The sequence below is a fragment of the Bubalus kerabau genome, chromosome X (genome assembly GCF_029407905.1).
Source record: "Bubalus kerabau isolate K-KA32 ecotype Philippines breed swamp buffalo chromosome X, PCC_UOA_SB_1v2, whole genome shotgun sequence".
Lineage (NCBI taxonomy): Eukaryota > Metazoa > Chordata > Mammalia > Artiodactyla > Bovidae > Bubalus > Bubalus kerabau.
Window position 1 is genome coordinate 5315250 of NC_073647.1, and position 18228 is coordinate 5333477.

General features: G+C 43.9%; 1 protein-coding gene across 1 annotated transcript; it reads left to right on the plus strand.

The window, feature by feature from the left end:
* The first annotated feature begins 7095 nt into the window (after positions 1-7095).
* Positions 7096-15491, plus strand: PGRMC1 (progesterone receptor membrane component 1). Its single transcript, XM_055565233.1, has 3 exons — positions 7096-7521; positions 11379-11534; positions 14192-15491. Exons 1-3 carry the CDS (start codon positions 7197-7199, stop codon positions 14293-14295), a joined length of 585 nt encoding a protein of 194 aa, XP_055421208.1. The 5' UTR covers positions 7096-7196; the 3' UTR covers positions 14296-15491.
* Positions 15492-18228: the final 2737 nt, after the last annotated feature.

Below are 18228 nucleotides of genomic sequence, written 5' to 3' on the forward strand. Positions count from 1 at the left end.
AGTTCATTAAGTATGATTATGAATGACAAAAGCAACGAAAGCAAGTCAAAGAAACAGTTTCCAACATGGAGTCAGAATTGCCTTCCTCCCCGCAACAATACTACTCAGCCATGAAACAGAACCAAATAATGCTATTTGCAGCAACATGGATGCAACTAGAGATTATCATACTAGGTGAAAAAAAAGCAGACAAATACCATATGATAAAATATGGCACAAAGGGACCTATCTGCAAAACATAAACAGACTCATGGACACATAGAACAGATTTATGGTTGCCAAGGGGGAGGGGGAAGGGAGAGGGATGGACTGAAAATTTGGGGTTAGTTGATGCAAACTATTATATTTAGAATGAAAAAACAACAAGGTCTTACTGGAAAGCACAAGGAACTATATCCAATCTCCTGGGATAAACCATAATGGGAAAGAATATTAAAAAATAATGTATATATGTGTATAACTGAGTCACTTTGCTGTACAGCAGCAGAAATTAGCACAACACTGTAAATCAACTATACTTCAATTGAAAAACTAAAAAAACAAATCAAGCTCACAAATATGTAATGAGCTCCTACCATATTCCAGCCACTAGTCTAAGCACAGGGGTATACAGCAGTGAAGGAAATAAAGAAAATCTCTGTTCTCGTGTAACTCAGAGTCACATTGGAGGAGATAAACAAAAAAGTGAGTAAATAATACTATGATGGAGAAAAATAAATCTGAGAAGAGGGAAAGTGAGTTGAGGGAGGCTGTTTTAAGATTTGAAAGCAGTGAGGAAATGATTTCTATGTGGGGAAGAACACTCCAGCAAAAGGAGTCATAAGTATGGAGGAATTGGAATATGCCTGATTGTTCGAGGGCCAGCAAGGTGGCCACTGTGGTTGGAGTAGAGTGACCTGGGAAGGAAGTGGGCATGACGTTCTAAAGTCCTAGAATAAAGGCAGGGTGAGGTGCAACAAACCTTGGAAGGCCTTGTAGTTGGCTGTGAGGACTTTGGGCTTTTATTGTGAGTGAGGTGGAAAGCATTTAGGATACTTACATGGTTTCCAGCATCTTTTCTACCATGTATCAGGCTTTGTGATTTTTCCATACAAATCTCTACTCATGTCTCTGAGTACTTTCCTAGGAAAAATTTTTAGAAGTTAAAGTCTTTGGTCACAGGGTATAAATAACTTGAAGTTCTTATTGCATATTGCCAGGACTGCTTTCTAGAAAGTCTTGTTGCTGCTATTCTGTCACTCAGTTGTGTCCAACTCTTTGTGACCCCATGGACTGCAGCTTGCCTGTCCATCACCATCTCCTGGAGCTTGCTCAAATTCATGTCCATTGAGTTGGTGATGCCATCCAACCATCTCATCCTCTGTCGTCCCCTTCTCCTCCACGTGGCCTCGATGTTTCCCAGCATCAGGGTCTTTTCCAATGAGTCAGCTCTTTCCATCAGATGGCCAAAGTGTTGGAGCTTCAGCTTTAGTATCAGTCCTCCCAATCAATATTCAGTACTGATTTCCTTTACGATTGACTGGTTTGATTGCTGTCCAAGGGACTCTCAAGAGTCTCATCCAGCACCACAGTTCAAAAGCATCAGTTCTTTGGCACTCAACCTTTTTTATTGTCCAGCTCTCACATTCATGGGCCTTGCCTGGTTATTCAGACGGTAAAGAATCTGCCTGCAACGCAAGAGACCCGGATTTGATCCTTGGGTCGGGAAGATCCCCTGGAGAAGGCAAGGGCTACCCACTCCACTATTCTTGCCTAGAGAATTTCATGGACAGAGGAGCCTGGTAGGCTACACTTCATGGGGTAGCAAAGGGTCAGACATGACTGAGCAACTTTCACCTTCACCTTCACCACATCCATACATGACCACTGGAAAAACCATAGCTTTGACTATATGGACCTTTGCAGGCAAAGTAATATCTCTGCTTTTTAATACAGTGTCTAGGTTTGTCATAGCTTTTCTTCCAAAGAGTAAGCATCTTTCAATTTCATGGCTACAGTCACTGTAAACCACTAGAAAGTCTATGTCCACTTCTAATATACCTTAACTCATCGAATATTTATTGATCACCTACTATATGAGACATGAAATACACTGGTGAATAAGATGAATCTTTCATCCTAGCCATTTCACTCTGGCCAGCATTGTGTCTGAGTAAGCATCTCGCTACATGCTTGCCAACACAAAGTATTACCATTCTTAAAAAGCTTCAAACAGCCAAAGGCAAAAATAACACTCTGATAATTTGAGTGCTGAAAAATGATATGTTGTCACTGCATTCCTGTGTATGTATTTGATTACTAGTGAGGTTGAATTCCTTCCCACACATTTTCTAGCTAATCAGCCAATTGTCCTATTCTTCTTTAAACGTTCTTTAAAACCTATGAAAATAATTTAAAGGAGACAAGAAGCTTGGAAACATTAAAAGACTTAACGTATATCTTGGGAAATAAGTAGTCCTCAGGTCAAATACATAGGCTTTAGACATTGATTTGAAGCCATACATTATATATACTGCAATTCTCATGGGCTGGAGGGGGCTGTTTAGTCAAGAGCACCTGGCTTCTTTCCAGAGAACTTTGAGAATTGCCACTCTGGACAAGACCTTTCCACTGAGAGTTGCGACATGAACTAGAATGGTAGGAGGCTTGCCTTCAATCTCAACATCCCAGTGTTTACCCAACAGCCCATTTTATTGAACATCAACTCTGCTTTGAAAGCATTTACATTTTCAGTCTGGATCACTTCTTGAGCTTTTCAATGGCATTTTCAAAGCTCTATATGAAGCAAGACTACCTTTAATCCATTGCCCCTCCAAGGGTATACCCTGCTATAGAGGTATAGCAGGAAGGGCACTGGACTGTGACAAGTGAAAATTATAACCCCCTGTGTGTGTGTGTCTGTGTGTGTGTGTGTGTGTGTGAGTCACTCAGTCATGTCTGACTCTTTGCGGCCCCATGGACTGTAGTACACCAGGCTCCTCTGTCCATGGGATTTCCTCAGCCAGAATACTGGAGTGGGTTGCCATTCTCTTCTCCAAGGGATCTTCCCAACCCAGAGATCAAATCCTGCATCTCCTGCATTGGCAAGCAGATTCTTTACCAGTTGAGCCACCAGGGAAGCCCATAAACCCCCCTGTGAAGTGAAGTGACGTAGCTCAGTCGTGTCCGACTCTTTGCAATCCCTACCAGGCTCCTCCCTCCATCTTTGCGATCCCTACCAGGCTCCTCCCTCCATGGGATTCTCCAGGCAAGAGTACTGGAGTGGGTTGCCATTTCCTTCTCCAGGGGATCTTCCCGACCCAGGGATCCAACCCGGGTTTCCCGCATTCCAGGCAAATGCTTTAACCTCTAAGCCACCAGGGAAGCCCCATAACCCCCCTAGCCCTCCATAAAAACATTTCCCCCACTTTTTATTGAGATATAATTGATATATAACATCATGGGGCAACCCACTCCAGTACCCTTGCCTGGAAAATCCCATGGATGGAGGGGCCTGGTGGGCTGCAGTCCATGGGGTCGCTAGGAGTCAGACACAACTGAGCGACTTCACTTTCACTTTTCACTTTCATGCATTGGAGAGGGAAATGGCAACCCACTCCAGTGTTCTTGCCTGGAGAATCCCGGGGACAGGGGAGCCTGGTGGGCTGATGTCTATGGGGTCGCACAGAGTCAGACACGACTGAAGCGACTTAGCAGCAGCAGCAGGTTCTGGTGTACAACATATTGACCTCATACATTCATATTGTTGCAGATTACCACTGTCATGTTAGCTAACACCTCTGGCACCTCACATAATTTTCATTTCTTCTAGTGGTGAGAAAAATTAAGATCCAGGTTCTTAGTAAGTTTAATGCTTATAATATGATTTTGTTGTCTACAATCACTGTACTGCATATTAGATCTCCAGGACTTATTTGCAAATGTGCATCCTTGAACATCTCTCCTATTGCCCCACTCCCAGCCCCTGGTAACCATCTTTCCATAATCTGTTTTTTAAGTTCAGTTTTGTTTTCTTTTATAGATTCCACATATCAGTAATATCACACAGTATTTGTCTTTCTCTGTCTGACATTTTCCCCACTTTTAATAATGGTTACCTTTGAGGAGAGAGAACCAGAGGTGAGGAGAGAGAACCAGAGGTGAGGAGAGGGGACTGAAGTTACCTTTTGTATGCTGCTATAGTTTGAATTTTGTAACCTTAAACAAATGTGCCCTTTAAAAATTTCAAACACAGTTTATCTGAGTGGGAGCTAGTGGCTTGTTGGTATTTTTTACTTTGTACCTCTCAGAAAAAAGCCTGAAGAATTATTTATTATTAAAATTTCCCTAGTTTTGTAAAACAAAATCTGTGTATGTGTATGCGTGTGTGTGTCTCATATCTCTGCAGGAATACAGACGAACTGCTAACATGTGGGCTGAATTTCAAGATTGTTTGGGGAGCTGGGAGAGGGAGAAATGAGTTTCATTTGTTACTTATATATTGTTAAAGTGTGCTGTAGTGAACATGTATTACATTCTACATTTTTTTCAGACAAGAAATAATAAACCATTTTCCCTCCTGAGGCTAAAAGGGACATGTGTTCATTCTGGAAAATACAGAATAGTATAAAGAAGAAACAATCACAACAGTTAACATTTTAGCATGCTTCCTTTCAGGCTTCCTTTTATACATTTTTTTACATAGTTGAGTTCACATTGTATATAGTTTTGTATCCTGTTTTTCTCTCTTAAGAATAAAACACAAGCATTTTCCTGTGTCATGATAATATCTGTATGGCTGCATCACACACAATTTTATGGTTTTGTCACAATCCGAGTGGATTAATCAGCTATTCTTAAAGTTGAACATTAAGGTTGTTTTCAGTTTTTCCACATTACAGATGATTCTTTGATGAGCATCTTAGTAATGAAATCTTCATTTGCATTTCTAAATGTTTCCTAGGGATAGATCCCTACTGGTGGATTTAATGAACCAAAGAGTAGAGTTTCAGAAGTAGGATATCAATGGATAGCAAATATTTTTACAGATAACCAAAGGTTATACCAATTTCTACTCTCCCCAGCAGTGTACAAGTGTCTCTGATCAGTATTGTATATAACTCCCAGCCTCCACTTTTTTTTTTTTATCCTTTCTGTAGGAAAGTCGTAGGTGAGAGAGTTATCTTCATTTGTCATTGCTGTTGAGACTGAACATTTTTCATATGCTTATTCACCACTGGTATTCCTTCTTCTGTGAACTCTCTATTTTGATTTTTGCCCATTCACTAACTAGTCTCTTACGGTTTTCTTGTCAATCAAAACAAGCTCTTAAAAGATATGAATCTTTTGTCTGTCATATTAGTTGCAAATGTAAATATATTTCACAACTTTTTTGTTTTTGTTAACTGTCTTGGCCATACACAGATTTTTTTGTTTGTTTTTTTAAAAAGACAATCTGATTCTAAATACAGCCCAGTGCCCCCAGTTTGAGCCTGCTTTCCCTGATTAAATTGAAGAGGTTTGACAAAAGATCTGGAAAGGCCATTTCAGCTAATCCTAAATTTAGATCTGTGAATAAAAGTGTGTGGGCCCGACTTAAAGATTGTTCAGTTCATATGCACTTTTGCATGATTTATGGAGAAGGAAATGGCAACCCACTCCAGGATTCTTCCCTGGAAAATTCCATGGACAGAAGAGCCTGGTGGGCTATACAGTCCATGGGGTCAGGAAGAGTCGGACAAGACTGAGCGGCTGAGCACACACACAAATGATTTAAGAAGATGGGGTGGGGGGGGCAGGGATGGAAGCAGTTTGTGCCAGAAATTTTTAGAATTCTGAGGTAAGAAGCCAAATCTCTCCAGTCTCCTGCGTGTTGGGAGGGGGAGTAAATTTTGTGCCAGCAAACAGAACTCTTGATGGAAAAGTACTGCTCTGGGTTGCAGATGTGTACATGGCTTGGCTTTAATTATTTTTTCCCCTTCTCTCTACTCTTTCTTCCGCTCCCCTCCCCCTGCCACCGTAAAGAGGGCAGCCACATTAAGACTCTGAAGGGTACAGACAGTGCTTCCTCCGTGAGGCTGCTCCTGTGCAGCCGGTTAGCACATCAAAGGCCGGATGAAATACCAAGGAAACAACGGCCCAAATCTAGGATCCTTTCAAACTCCCACCTTCATCTGGGCTCTAGCACAGGGTTATTATGACTGCCAAGGATAGCTCGACCAACTTCAAATAGAAGAACGCTGCCAAACAAAGAAACTTTGGTGATTATTCTGAGCCAAAAAACCAAACCAAACAAACAATAACAACAACCAAAAAAAGTGCAACAGAGTATTGCCCGCTGATGCCCTGGGATTGAGCAAATCAGTGATTGCAAAAAGGATTTAGTGTTCCAAAAACGAACCCAAAGCAAATCAAACAATCTGATCTCTTTCACCAGACACTGGGGGAGTTTTCAGATGAGGCCCAGGCACTGATTTGACCTATCCCGAGGGGTGTCTGCCCCACAGAATCTGGTGGGAGGAGGACTGGAGAAAGGCTGCCAAGGGGAGCCAGGTGAAAATGGTTAGTCTGAGTCTCTAGCAGCTAGGGTGGGAAAGGAGTTTAAGGAGTCAGTTTCTTGTCTCCTAAGAGAGCCTCGTGATTCCGAGGGTTGGCCGGGGAAAGATGAGTCTTCTCATTGAATGGAAGGCTGGGAGAAGGTTAAAGCAGGAGAAATGGAGTTAGTGTTTGGTTCGCATCAGGTGGCTGAGAAGACCTTACACAGAGCCCGGCAAAGCCAAGCGGGTAGGTGTGTGATCAACAACTCGGGGTAAGGAGGAGGGCTGCGTGATGCGTCGCAGTTAGCTAGAGGCTGGCGTGGGGATGGCGTGAGGCTGCGGCCAGGCCCTGCAGGTATTGCTGAGGGGTGTGTTCCGCAATCCCCTTGGCGGAGGAGGTAGGATCCGGCTGGGGGAGGGGAGCCACCACCAAACAGAGGCCAAGTCTCGGGGCCTGAGCTGGGCGGGGCCTGACTGAGTCGCGCCGAGCCTCGGCTGCCGCGGGGAGGCGGGGCTGAAAGGCCCCGCCCGTCCGCCTCCGACTCCGCCCCGCCTGGCTCCACCTCCTCCGCTGGCTAGTCTTGGTCAGCCGGGCCCCGCGCTCCAGTAGCTCGCGAAGAGGGAGGAGAAAGCAAGTTCCGGATCCCTGCCTATCCCGGCCCAACCTTTGCTCCAGCGATCATGGCTGCCGAGGATGTGGCGGCGACCGGCGCAGACACGAGCGAGCTCGAGAGCGGCGGGCTGCTGCAAGAGATTTTCACGTCGCCGCTCAACCTGCTGCTCCTTGGCCTTTGCATCTTTCTGCTCTACAAGATCGTGCGCGGGGACCAGCCGGCGGCCAGCGACAGCGACGACGACGAGCCGCCCCCGCTGCCCCGCCTTAAGCGGCGCGACTTCACCCCTGCCGAGCTGCGGCGCTTCGACGGCGTACAGGACCCGCGTATACTCATGGCCATCAATGGCAAGGTGTTCGACGTAACCAAAGGCCGCAAGTTCTACGGGCCTGGTACGGCGGCTGGCCGGGGGGCCGCAAAGACAAAAGAAGGGGCCCCAGCACGGGGCTGGGTCCCGGAGAGGCGAGGAGGGAGCGGGGCGCCCGGGGAGGGGCTGGAATGGTGTCCAGCCTGGGAGGGCGGGGCAGGGAGGCTCCCCGGGCGGGCAGGGGGCCAGAGGCACCCTGGAAAGGCTGCGAGCCAGTGGGATCGCAGATTCCCGGTCCGCACCGCCAGCCCCGGCGTGGGGTGGAGGAAGAAGACTGAAATGCTTAAGCCGGGGGTGGATGAGGGGGTGAGATCGTCAGTCTGGAAGGCGGAGGGTGGTGGGGGTGGCACAGCAGAGCGCAGTGTTGGAGGAGTTTGGAAGGTATCGGGTTCGAGGGTTCCTGGAAGGAGGGGATCATGTCGGTCTGGGGAAAGGAAATGAGAGTGTCTCGAGGGAAACATGATGGGAGGGAGGGCGAGAGAGGGTCGGGAGGTCTAGCCTTGGAGGGGCCGGGAAGGCTGATGACCCCAGGGGTAGCCATGAGGAATGGGGAGGTGTGGGAGAAGGAAATGAGAAATGAGATTAGCAGCAGGTTGGAGCACTGTGCGTGGCAGTGAGTGATGTGTGTGTGCTCTATGTGATGCGTATGTGGCATGTCAGGCTTGTGTGTGTGCGTGCGCACGCGTGTGCTAGCAATGTGGCATGTGTCAGGTATGTGAGTGGCATGTGTTTGGTATGTGTGTGGCAGACGGGGAAAGCTGGGAGGTGAACAGGGGAGGCTCCATAGGGGGAAGGGAGCTGGATGTAGAAGGCTGAATGTAGCGGTTGTTAGGAATGTGGCAAGACCAGAAGGTAATACAGTATTACACTCCATAGCAGGAGAGAAGGAACTAGAAGCCAAAAAAAAAAAAAAAAATGGAGGGAGGGAGAAGTGGGAGGATCCTGAGAAACAAAAGGGGTAGGGCTACGAAGGCTGCTGGGTGTGGGGATTTCATGGAAAAGCCAACCAGAGGGGAAATGAGGGCTGGTTGACTGAGGAGCTGTTGGAGAGGGACAGGCTTGGTAGGGCCTTAGAAATGAGGCTTTTCCAGGCTTGGTTGCAGATCAGAATCACCTGATGCACTTGAGGTACAATACAGATTCCCAGCCTAATCTCCCCCAAGAGTAGGGGAAAGGGGTGATCCAGAAATCTGCATTTTAACACGCCCACCCCCAGGCAAATTCGAGGAGTCTCCAGGCTGGGAAAGTTCTGCTTTACAGCATGTTTGGATCAGAGGAAGAAGGGGTTTTAGCTCCTCCAGTATGGATGCGTCTAAAATCAGGGGGTTCAGGGAGAGGAGGGAGAGTGAAGAAGGCAGCAATCTGCCTTCATCCCCACTCCTGGTTTGTTTTACTCTCCCCCTCCAACTCATCAACATCAGATGTACTAAACCTCTCCCACGCCACAGTTTTTCCTTGGGGAGGATTTAGAAGACCTACTTCTTATAAACATGTAACTGTCAAAATAATTTGAAAACCATACCTATATTATTTGTCAATTACAGTGGTGCACCTAAAGGCTTTATCAGTAAACGTAATCGTGTAAATATCTGTTACGACCAAGCCACCCCATAAAGCAGTTGAAACGTGCCTGGAGCTTCACCATATAATTGTAGTTTGCAAAGTCATTGAGAGGAATGTAGGCCTGTGTACAGAGCTTGAAACTGGGAGTCAGGCAGCCTGGGTTCTCTGCCTTGTTGGGTCACTCACCACCTGTGTGACCTGGGGCAAAGCATTGTTCTCTCTAGGCCTCAGTTGTCCGTCTTTAAAGTGATAAAGATGGCCCATTGTGAGATCTCAGTCTCTACCTGCATGAGTCCATGCATCTGTAACATCACGTGGAAATTACACTTTGTGTTATAAAGGATTCCTGAAAATGATTCGTTATTTTTAATGATGTTGTATGTATGGCACCTTTGTGGGTGCTGGGAATATAGTAGTGAACAAAACAGGCCGACATCTCTGCTCATGGAGCTTACATTCTAGTGACTATATATTCTGGTGGATAATGTATATATTCTCCAAAGATTTTTAATGCTCCCCTCAAGAGTGTTTTCAGTATTCCATAACCATAAGTTCTAAAATGGTGAGGTCCAAACCCATCCACTTGGCCTGTTTACCTTCTCTAGTGGAAATGGTACCATGTAATGGTGATGAAAAACAACCATTTTTCTTCGGAATCTTATGTGCCTTTAAAAGTTGATCATAAATTTCCTCTAATTTGTAAAAATAAAAGTGTCCTAGTGGATTGAGGTTTCAGGCCATATTGAAATGTGATCTGTTCTCATACTTGGTATGGTGAAAGCGAAGTCAGAAAGTGAAGTCATTCAGCCGTGTCCGACTCTTTGCGACCCCATGGACTGTAGCCCACCAGGCTCCTCCATCGGTGGGATTCTCCAGGCAAGAATACTGGAGTGGGTAGCCATTTCCTTCTCCAGGGGATCTTCCCGACCCAGGGATTGAACCCGGGTCTCCTGCGTTGCGGGCAGATGCTTTAACCTCTGAGCCACCAGGGAAGCCCACTTGGTGTGGTAGTTACCTGCAAACTTCTTCATATCTGACTTGCTACTTGATCTACCTTTGGGGAAACAACACATTGTTTAAAGTACACTGGATTCTTAACATTTACTGGTGCAATATTTAAATAAGTCGAAAAATCCACTTGAAGTACATACAGAATGATTCACTGCTCTCTTAGACAAAAATTTAGTATCATTATGTATAATAGCAGTCAGATATTTTATAGAATTTTCAGAGTCTTCAAACCCACCCAAAACAGCTGACAGACCTGATTCCATGCCTTCTTTACTCTCACTGAAGATTATGTAACCTGTGGATAGATTTCTAAACCACTGATACTCATAAAATGATTTCTCTTACAGAGGCCATACATTAATGTTCAACACAGTCTAGTCTCACAACCAAAGATCTCTATGAGACACTTTTGGCTCATTAAATTGTATTAGCATACATGTGTAAAATGTTTCTATTTACACTCTAGTGTTTCTTATTTTCCCAGGTGGCGCTAGTGGTAAAGAACCCACCTGCCAATGCAGGAGGCATAAGAGATGTGGGTTCAATCCCTGGGTCAGGAAGATTTCCTGGAGGAGGGCGTGGCAACACACTCCAGTATTCTTGCCTGGAGAATTCCATGGACAGAGGAGCCTGGCAAGCTGCAGTCCATAGGGTCGCACAGAGTTGGACGTGACTGACTGACTTTGCATGCACGCACGTTTCTTATCTTCAGAAACCATAACTTTCACTGGTGCAACCCTAGTCCCTAGAACAGAGCCAGGTTCTAGGTTCAATGTCCAGAAGTTGAATTCTGATCCATGAACTATATCTTGGATCATTCCCTACTAACACCCTCCCCCCAGGAGATAATCATTTATGGCTTTTTTATTAGCTATTTGCAATCACAAGAAATGCTGCTGCTGCTGCTGCTAAGTCGCTTCAGTCATGTCCGACTCTGCAACCCCATAGACAGCAGCCCACCAGGCTCCCCCGTCCCTGGGATTCTCCAGGCAAGAACACTGGAGTGGGTTGCCATTTCCTTCTCCAATGCATGAAAGTGAAAAGTGAAAGTGAAGTCGTTCAGTTGTGTCCAACTCTTCAGTATAGCATTCTGATTTAGTATTTAAAAGTTTAATGACAACAGGTTGTTCAGTATTCACTAGGTATCAAAGGATCCACGTCAATCACTTAAGGTTTCCAAATGGAATTCGATACTCAAAAATGGGCTCTCCATGCTCATTGGTAAGGAAGCCATTTCCTGTGTGTGAGCCACAGAGAAATTGACGGTCTAATAGACAATTGGTCTTTGGTTTGGTTTTGTTTTTAAAGAGGGGCCGTATGGAGTCTTTGCTGGAAGAGATGCATCCAGAGGCCTTGCCACCTTTTGCCTGGATAAGGAAGCACTGAAGGATGAGTACGATGACCTTTCCGACCTCACTCCTGCCCAGCAGGAGACCCTGAGTGACTGGGACTCTCAGTTCACTTGTAAGTGGGTGTTTTTTTTGTTTTTGTTTTTGTTTTTGCCAGGGTCAGATTTCTACCAATAATGGGATTCACAGCAGTACAATAGTTATTACTAAGCAGTCTGCAACTGCAGAGCATTTTGATAGGCTCCTGAATCTTGGACAGATCAAGTTCATGGCTTGAAGTAATTGTAGCAGTGCTGAGTCACTTGCCATGACTGCATCCCAATATCTAGCTAGTTCTCTGTGGAAACCTGGGTTTCTGTTTTTGAAATTTCTGAGGTTTGCATAGATTTTCCCACTAGGATTTGGTGTGCAGGGAAAAGGAGAGCAGCCATCTTGGCTACAGAAGGATTTTCATAAGCCCTTACTTGTAGAACTTGCTGTTTAAAAGCAGCCCACATTGCTGTTAAAGAATGAGAGACTTGTATTGTACAAAACAGCTTCTCTTTGAATCTAATTGAGCCTAACTATAGGCCTCATCTACAAATGATGCTTATAATCTGCCCAGCAACAATGGTGTCTACGTTTTTTAAAAAGAAAGCAGAAAGGAGACACTTGTTTCCTGGTTTATGCTATGGACCAAGGGCTTTGGGGGGAAGTAAGGATGGAGGTCAAGTTCAAATCTAAGAATTGGGAAATTGGCTTTTGTCCAACCCAAGTGTTTAATGATATCTTTAGCAATATTTCCCTGCTAAGAATTTGAATAATAATCTTTCCAAGCTTTGAAACAGTATGTTAAGATAGTGACCATTTCCTTGAGGGTCATTTTTCATTGTAAATGTCATTTTCTATTTACTGTTCTCTGTAATTTTTTTTTTTTTTTTTTTGCTAAATTCAACTGTTTTGAGAGTAATGCTGACCTCAGAGAGAGTTCTGAATTAATAATTAGCCAGGTATAACTCTACCTTTAGAGTTTGGATCCCAAGTCAACTAAGTATAACTTTCAAGTCCAGAGGCAAGTCTTTGTACTCTGAAAACATAATTCAGCTATCTAACAGTCCCTCATTTTTTGCATCTTCAGGATGCCTTTGTAACAATAGAGTGTTCTATATGAAACCAATGAGTTGTAATTCATAATTTACATAGCTCTATTTTATCGGACTTAATTTCATCAGTGGGGTAAAAAACCGTGGTTCCCCCAACCCCTTAAACTAAGGCTAGTCCCAAATACTGTCATGACACTTGAGCTACACTCAAAACTGGCATGGTTCCCCCTTAAGGCAGGTTTCTCAGGTGCCACCCAGCTTTTATTTGTCTTGTACAGTCACAAGCACCCTAGGGACCTTTATAATATGTTCAAATAGGCAAGTTCTAACAGCAAAGGAGCTCCAGTTACCTGATTAAACAGGTTGGTTACTCCTTTAGTTCCTACCCACATTCAGAAGAGGAGTTCTCTTGACCTCTGACACTGGGATAATTAACCCTACACTAACTTGGCCCGATAATACAGCCAATATGGTGGTCATCTGCTGACTCCGTCCCTCCTCGAGTCTCTTACATTCTGGTTGCTCTCTTAAACCTGCGTTCTCCAAAATCTCCAGTGTTCTCCTGTTTCCTTTACCACTGCCTTTAACCACGTCTAGCTTTTTTTCCCCAAGTTGAGGGAAAATTCTGTCTCCTGCTCTCCCCTTTATCCTCCGAGACTATTATCATTCCTTCCTCTGTCAGACAAGCATCTAGTAATCATGGCTTCCCCTAACCACTGTTCCATCCCTCCTTGCTCTCTACAATATGGTTTCTGCCCCCACCATTCCACTGAACCTTCTGTCTCAAACGTTTACTGAGACCTTCATCTTGCCAACACTAATTGCACTTCTCCAGTCCCTGTTGTCAGTCTCTGGTCACAAAGTCCCCATTTCGGTCCACGGAGTCTCCAGTGTTCACTTCCGTAACTCCTGTTTCCAGTTGCCTTTAATGGGTCTCATATCCTTCCCTTTTCAACCCCATGGACACTGCCTTCCTCCTGGCTCACGTTTCTCCCCATGAGGATCTGCCCGCTGGCCTCCTAGTCACCCTGTCCCTGGACTCTCCTGACTAATTTGCCCTGCCCTCACACAGTGAAACCGTTGTTACCATAGCACTATTTTACCTTGTCATTCCTTTGTTGTGCACTTTCGGTGCCCTTTGCTATCTATGGGATAAGTTCAGACTCCTCAGGCTGCCTTTCCACATCTTTCATAAGATTTCCCCACCCTGTTTGGCTGACGCTGCTCCCAGTCTCCTCCTGCCAAGTCGGTCTCTTTATTGCTCCCCAGATGTTTGGTCTCACCTAAATGCCTTTGTGAATGGCGTTGGCACTTTGTGGAAACCCCTCGTTCCCCAAGTCCTTCTATCCATCTTCCAAAGCATATCCCTCTCCCACGAAGTGTCCTGCAACCCTTCCAACTAACTCATACCAAGCCCTTGCTCTGCTGAACATTCCCCTACACTCAAACAACCCACTTTGACATTACCTTGCACACACATTGTCAGGCATCACTCCCCATTCTATACTTCTATCTGCTGAACAAAACTAACTCCCTGGGACTTGGCTGGGACTGTGGTATAAACTGCCTTGTAGAATCCCAGCATGTTTTTGTGTTGCTTGTAGGCCTCTCGTAAGTGCTTTCAAACGAAATATAATGGTTTTCTCCAAAGCGTGAGAATGACCAGTTGTGTCATCTTCTTTTCTTCCAGTCAAGTACCATCACGTGGGCAAACTGCTGAAGGATGGGGAGGAGCCCACCGTGTACTCAGACGAGGAGGAGCCAAAAGATGAGAGCACTCGGAAGAATGATTAAGGCCTTCAGCGGAAGCATATCTATTTTTGTATTTTGCAGAATCATTTGTAACATTCCAGTCTGTCTTTAAAACATGGTGATTTCAATATTTAGAAAAGTTTTGCACTTGCTGTACATTTTTTTAATTAACATCACTAGTGACACTGATAAAGCTAACTCTGTCTTAGAATGCATGATATGTTTGTGTGTCACAAATCCAGAAAGTGAACTGCAGTGCTGTAAGACAAATGTTATTACGGTTTTTCTTCTATTTGTAGTCAGTGCAGGCTGAATTGGAACTTGTGTTTCCTGAGAGACAGGTAAGACATGGGTATTCCCCCCAAACAGGTTTAAAGGTTAAATGTGTGAAGTCCTTCAAGCGTCAAGAAACAAAGAATGGACTTTGAGTCATGATATTCTCTAAAGATAGAAAATCCTTTATTTCTCAATTGACCTAACTGCATGATTTCTGTTTTCTCTACCTCTAAAGCAAATCTGCAGTGTCCCAAAGGCTTTGGTATTGATTAAAGAGAGCGGTCCAGTACAAAATGAAATCTCAAAGCTGGACTCAATCACAGGTAACCTACTTTCTCTGTTTGGGGACAGCATCATTGTCCTGTGCTCTTTAGAACACTCAGATGCCCTCACTTAACAGTAATCTCTAATGAGCCTGAAAATAGGATCTCAACATTCCAAAGCAAGCTTTGGCGAAAATCAGCTGGCTTGCCTAAAAACCGAAAATACATGAATAAGATTGTAGGACTATTTTCCCCATCCCTGTGTTCTTGGTTATTTCACATGATTGGACATGTGAGGGGGCCGTGTAGGACAGGAGCAGATTGCTCTCTAAGAGCCTTCACACACGCCCCTGAAGAATGAGGAAACCGTACACATTACTGGCCAAGTGGTTTTTAAAGTGTATTCATAACCTAACAGTTATTCTTCTGTTGTTACAAAACTATAGCCACTGCAAGAGTTGTAGTCAAGTGTCTTGGTCTTTGATATTGGTCTTGGTTAACAATAAACTTAGCTTAAGTAGACTGTACAGTTGTATGAATTTGTAAAAGTATTATATGAATAACTAGTGAGGTTTCAAACTCTTGTAATTGTAGTAATAGTCATTGTATTTTCTTGTGAACTGTGTTTAATGGTTTTACCTCAAATCAGAAAACAAAATGAAGTGCTTTGGTCAGTTAATAAAATGGTTTTACCCAGTATAGTGTGGTGGATTGCCTTATTTCTTTTAAACCTTAATCTGAGGAAGCAGATTCAAGAGTTTCACTTCTGAGTGACGTTTTTTGTCTTCGAAAAGAGACAAGGAAAGGGGTACAACTTCAAAGAGGCTGCACACCAAAAACCAAGTACCAGCTTATCCTGTTAAAATAGTGAATCGAATTTACTTTTTTATGTCGGAATTTAATAAACTCAGAGGCAGACTTCTGCCTTGAATTCTATAGCAAGTTTACTAAGGAGTAATTCTAGTGAAGACTTACTGAGTGCCAAGGCAGGTTTTGTTTTTGCTTTAAGTATCATCAGATTAGAAAAGTGTTCAGGAACCTTATGGTCGCAAAGTTGATTCACTTCATGCCAAAAGAAGGATATGAGACTTACATATGCAGTCGGTTGTATAAACAGACAACCTATTACTCTGAAGATTAGTGTTTTGCCATTTTCATGTGAAAATTGACAGACTCTTCTTACAAGGGAGGTACTCCCTGAATCAGAGAGGGCTCAGAGCTTTCCAGCTTTTATGTTCTCAAACCATATTGCCTGTTTTTGTTGTTTTAAAACGTGTCTTTTCCTGCATTAGTTTTCATCCAACAAATATTTGAGCTGCCTGTTTTGTGCCAAGCAACCTGTTAGGCCGTATGCTTTGGGGGAAGGGGAGGGAGAGAGAAACGGGGCCACCATTGCAGCCTGAGGATAGGCTGCTCCTTTTACTCAGTTAAACAGGTATGTCTGATGCCAGGTGGAAAACATCCAGAGCCTGGTTAAAAGCTTCAACCCCAGATAGCCGGAATCCCCCCATTCAGAACTAAACATTGTACTGATTACAGGTAAAGGGATATTACTATCAGGCAGGACTTTCCTGTAGAAACTTAAATCCAGCTCACACAGTTGTAAGCCATATTATGTAAAAGGCACTGTTTGAGAAGATGAGGGAGTGGTGGTTACAGCCATGGCACCAGCCATGCCAGCCAGGGAGGGGGCCAGGTGAACAGCTGTTTCCTCCCCTACTTTCTTATAGTCCCTGCCTAGATACTGTCTTCTTAGTCCCAACATCTGAGGATCAGAAGCAGCATTTGCTATGTGCTTGCAGCATCTCTGTGGCTTCTCTACACAATATCATGTTCATCTTACCTCAGAGGGCCACACTTCATGCAAACCCTCGATCCAGAATGAGCAAAAACAGCCTTTGCTGTCTCAGAAGGAGCTCTCTGAACAAAAAGAAGCTCGAAAGTGCCCAGTGGCCCTCTAAGGTACAGTCCGCCTTTGTTACAGATATTTAGAAGAAATTTGCTGTACATTTCGTGTGAAAATACAGTTAACTCTTTCAGGATCAAAGACTGATCACTGAAGCCCCTCACATCTATGACTGGACTCCCCATCCCACACCCACACATGTTTTCGGAAATTGGGTAACTTCTACACTTTCACCAAGGCCTGAACTGTGTGTGTGTGTGTGTGCATGCACATACTCAGTTGTATCCAACCCTGCAACCCCATGGACTGTAGCCTGCCAGCCTCCTCTGTCCATGGAATTTTCCTGGCAAGAATACTGGAGTGGGTTGCCATTTCTTCCTCCAGGGGATCTTCCCAACCCACGGACTGAACCCACGTCTCCTGCATTGGCAAATGGATTCTTTAGCACTGCACCACCTGCAAAGCCCTAAGGGCTGAGGTGAAATTCTGTGGAATCTGTTTTGCTACCTATAAAGAACTGATAAAACCTTTGCTGAAGGGAGAATAGTCTTAAGTCAAAATATGATTCTCATTTATCCAAAATGAAAATACAACTGCATTTTCATGAGCTCTGACAGTCAATTGCCATTAACTGGCATTATAAAGGGAGATGTTGACTCAAAACAGTAGTGAAACCAGACATATTTTCAAAGAAAATATTACTGCAGGTGTGTGATATTCTATCCAGCACATCTGGTCAATGAACAAAGACTCTATACTATGACAACTTTATTTTTAATATATCTGAAAATCAAACATGTATTATTTCTCTACCAATGCGAATGACAAAAAGGAGCAGCAATGTTAGTGCAAAGCAGCATACTGCAGGTAGAAATCTCGCCCTCCCACAAAGTGGAATTATCAACATTTAAAAGTGAACATTTTGAACAGTCTTGCAACAAATGAAAATACATTTATTTGGTTCTTAAGTTCAAAATTACCAGGTTACAATGGCTTTCTACCTGAGGAATTCAAACAAATGTAACGAAAACACATTAACAGACTTTTAGCTAATTCTTAAAGCACTATTAGTAATGCATACAAGGAAAAGCATGAAAACACCTATTTAAAAAGACACAGATTAAAGTTCCAGCCCTTCACTGGACATAGGAAAAAGATATGAGAAAACTTTTGCACCACTTAAATAACAGCACAACAAAGAATAATAGTGTTAATTAACAGAAAGTGAGTATCACATTTTCAGCTCTAAATCATTCCATCAATCCATTTGAAAAGTTCAGGAGAAACTGTTCTCATCCTTGTTTAAGGCCTACACACACCAAAAAAGGGATTTGCTCAAATCTAGAATGCATTACCACAAGACATAAAAACCCAAGGTTGTATAGAAAGTAAACACAAAACCAGGATTTTTACTTTCTTCTAGGTCCCAGGATGGTATTTAGACCAAAATATTACATAGAAGTGACTTAGCACCAATTCTATTATACAAAAAAAAATTTTAATTGCACATGCTGTATTCTGCAATGTATT

What these genes read in the sequence shown, in the direction of transcription:
- PGRMC1 (XM_055565233.1), top strand. Translation starts at nt 7,197, where the DNA reads ATGGCTGCCGAGGATGTGGCGGCGACCGGCGCAGACACGAGCGAGCTC. An exon ending in CCGCAAGTTCTACGGGCCTG is followed by an intron (nt 7,522 to 11,378) that starts GTACGGCGGCTG and finishes TTGTTTTTAAAG; the next exon opens with AGGGGCCGTATGGAGTCTTT. An exon ending in CTGGGACTCTCAGTTCACTT is followed by an intron (nt 11,535 to 14,191) that starts GTAAGTGGGTGT and finishes CTTTTCTTCCAG; the next exon opens with TCAAGTACCATCACGTGGGC.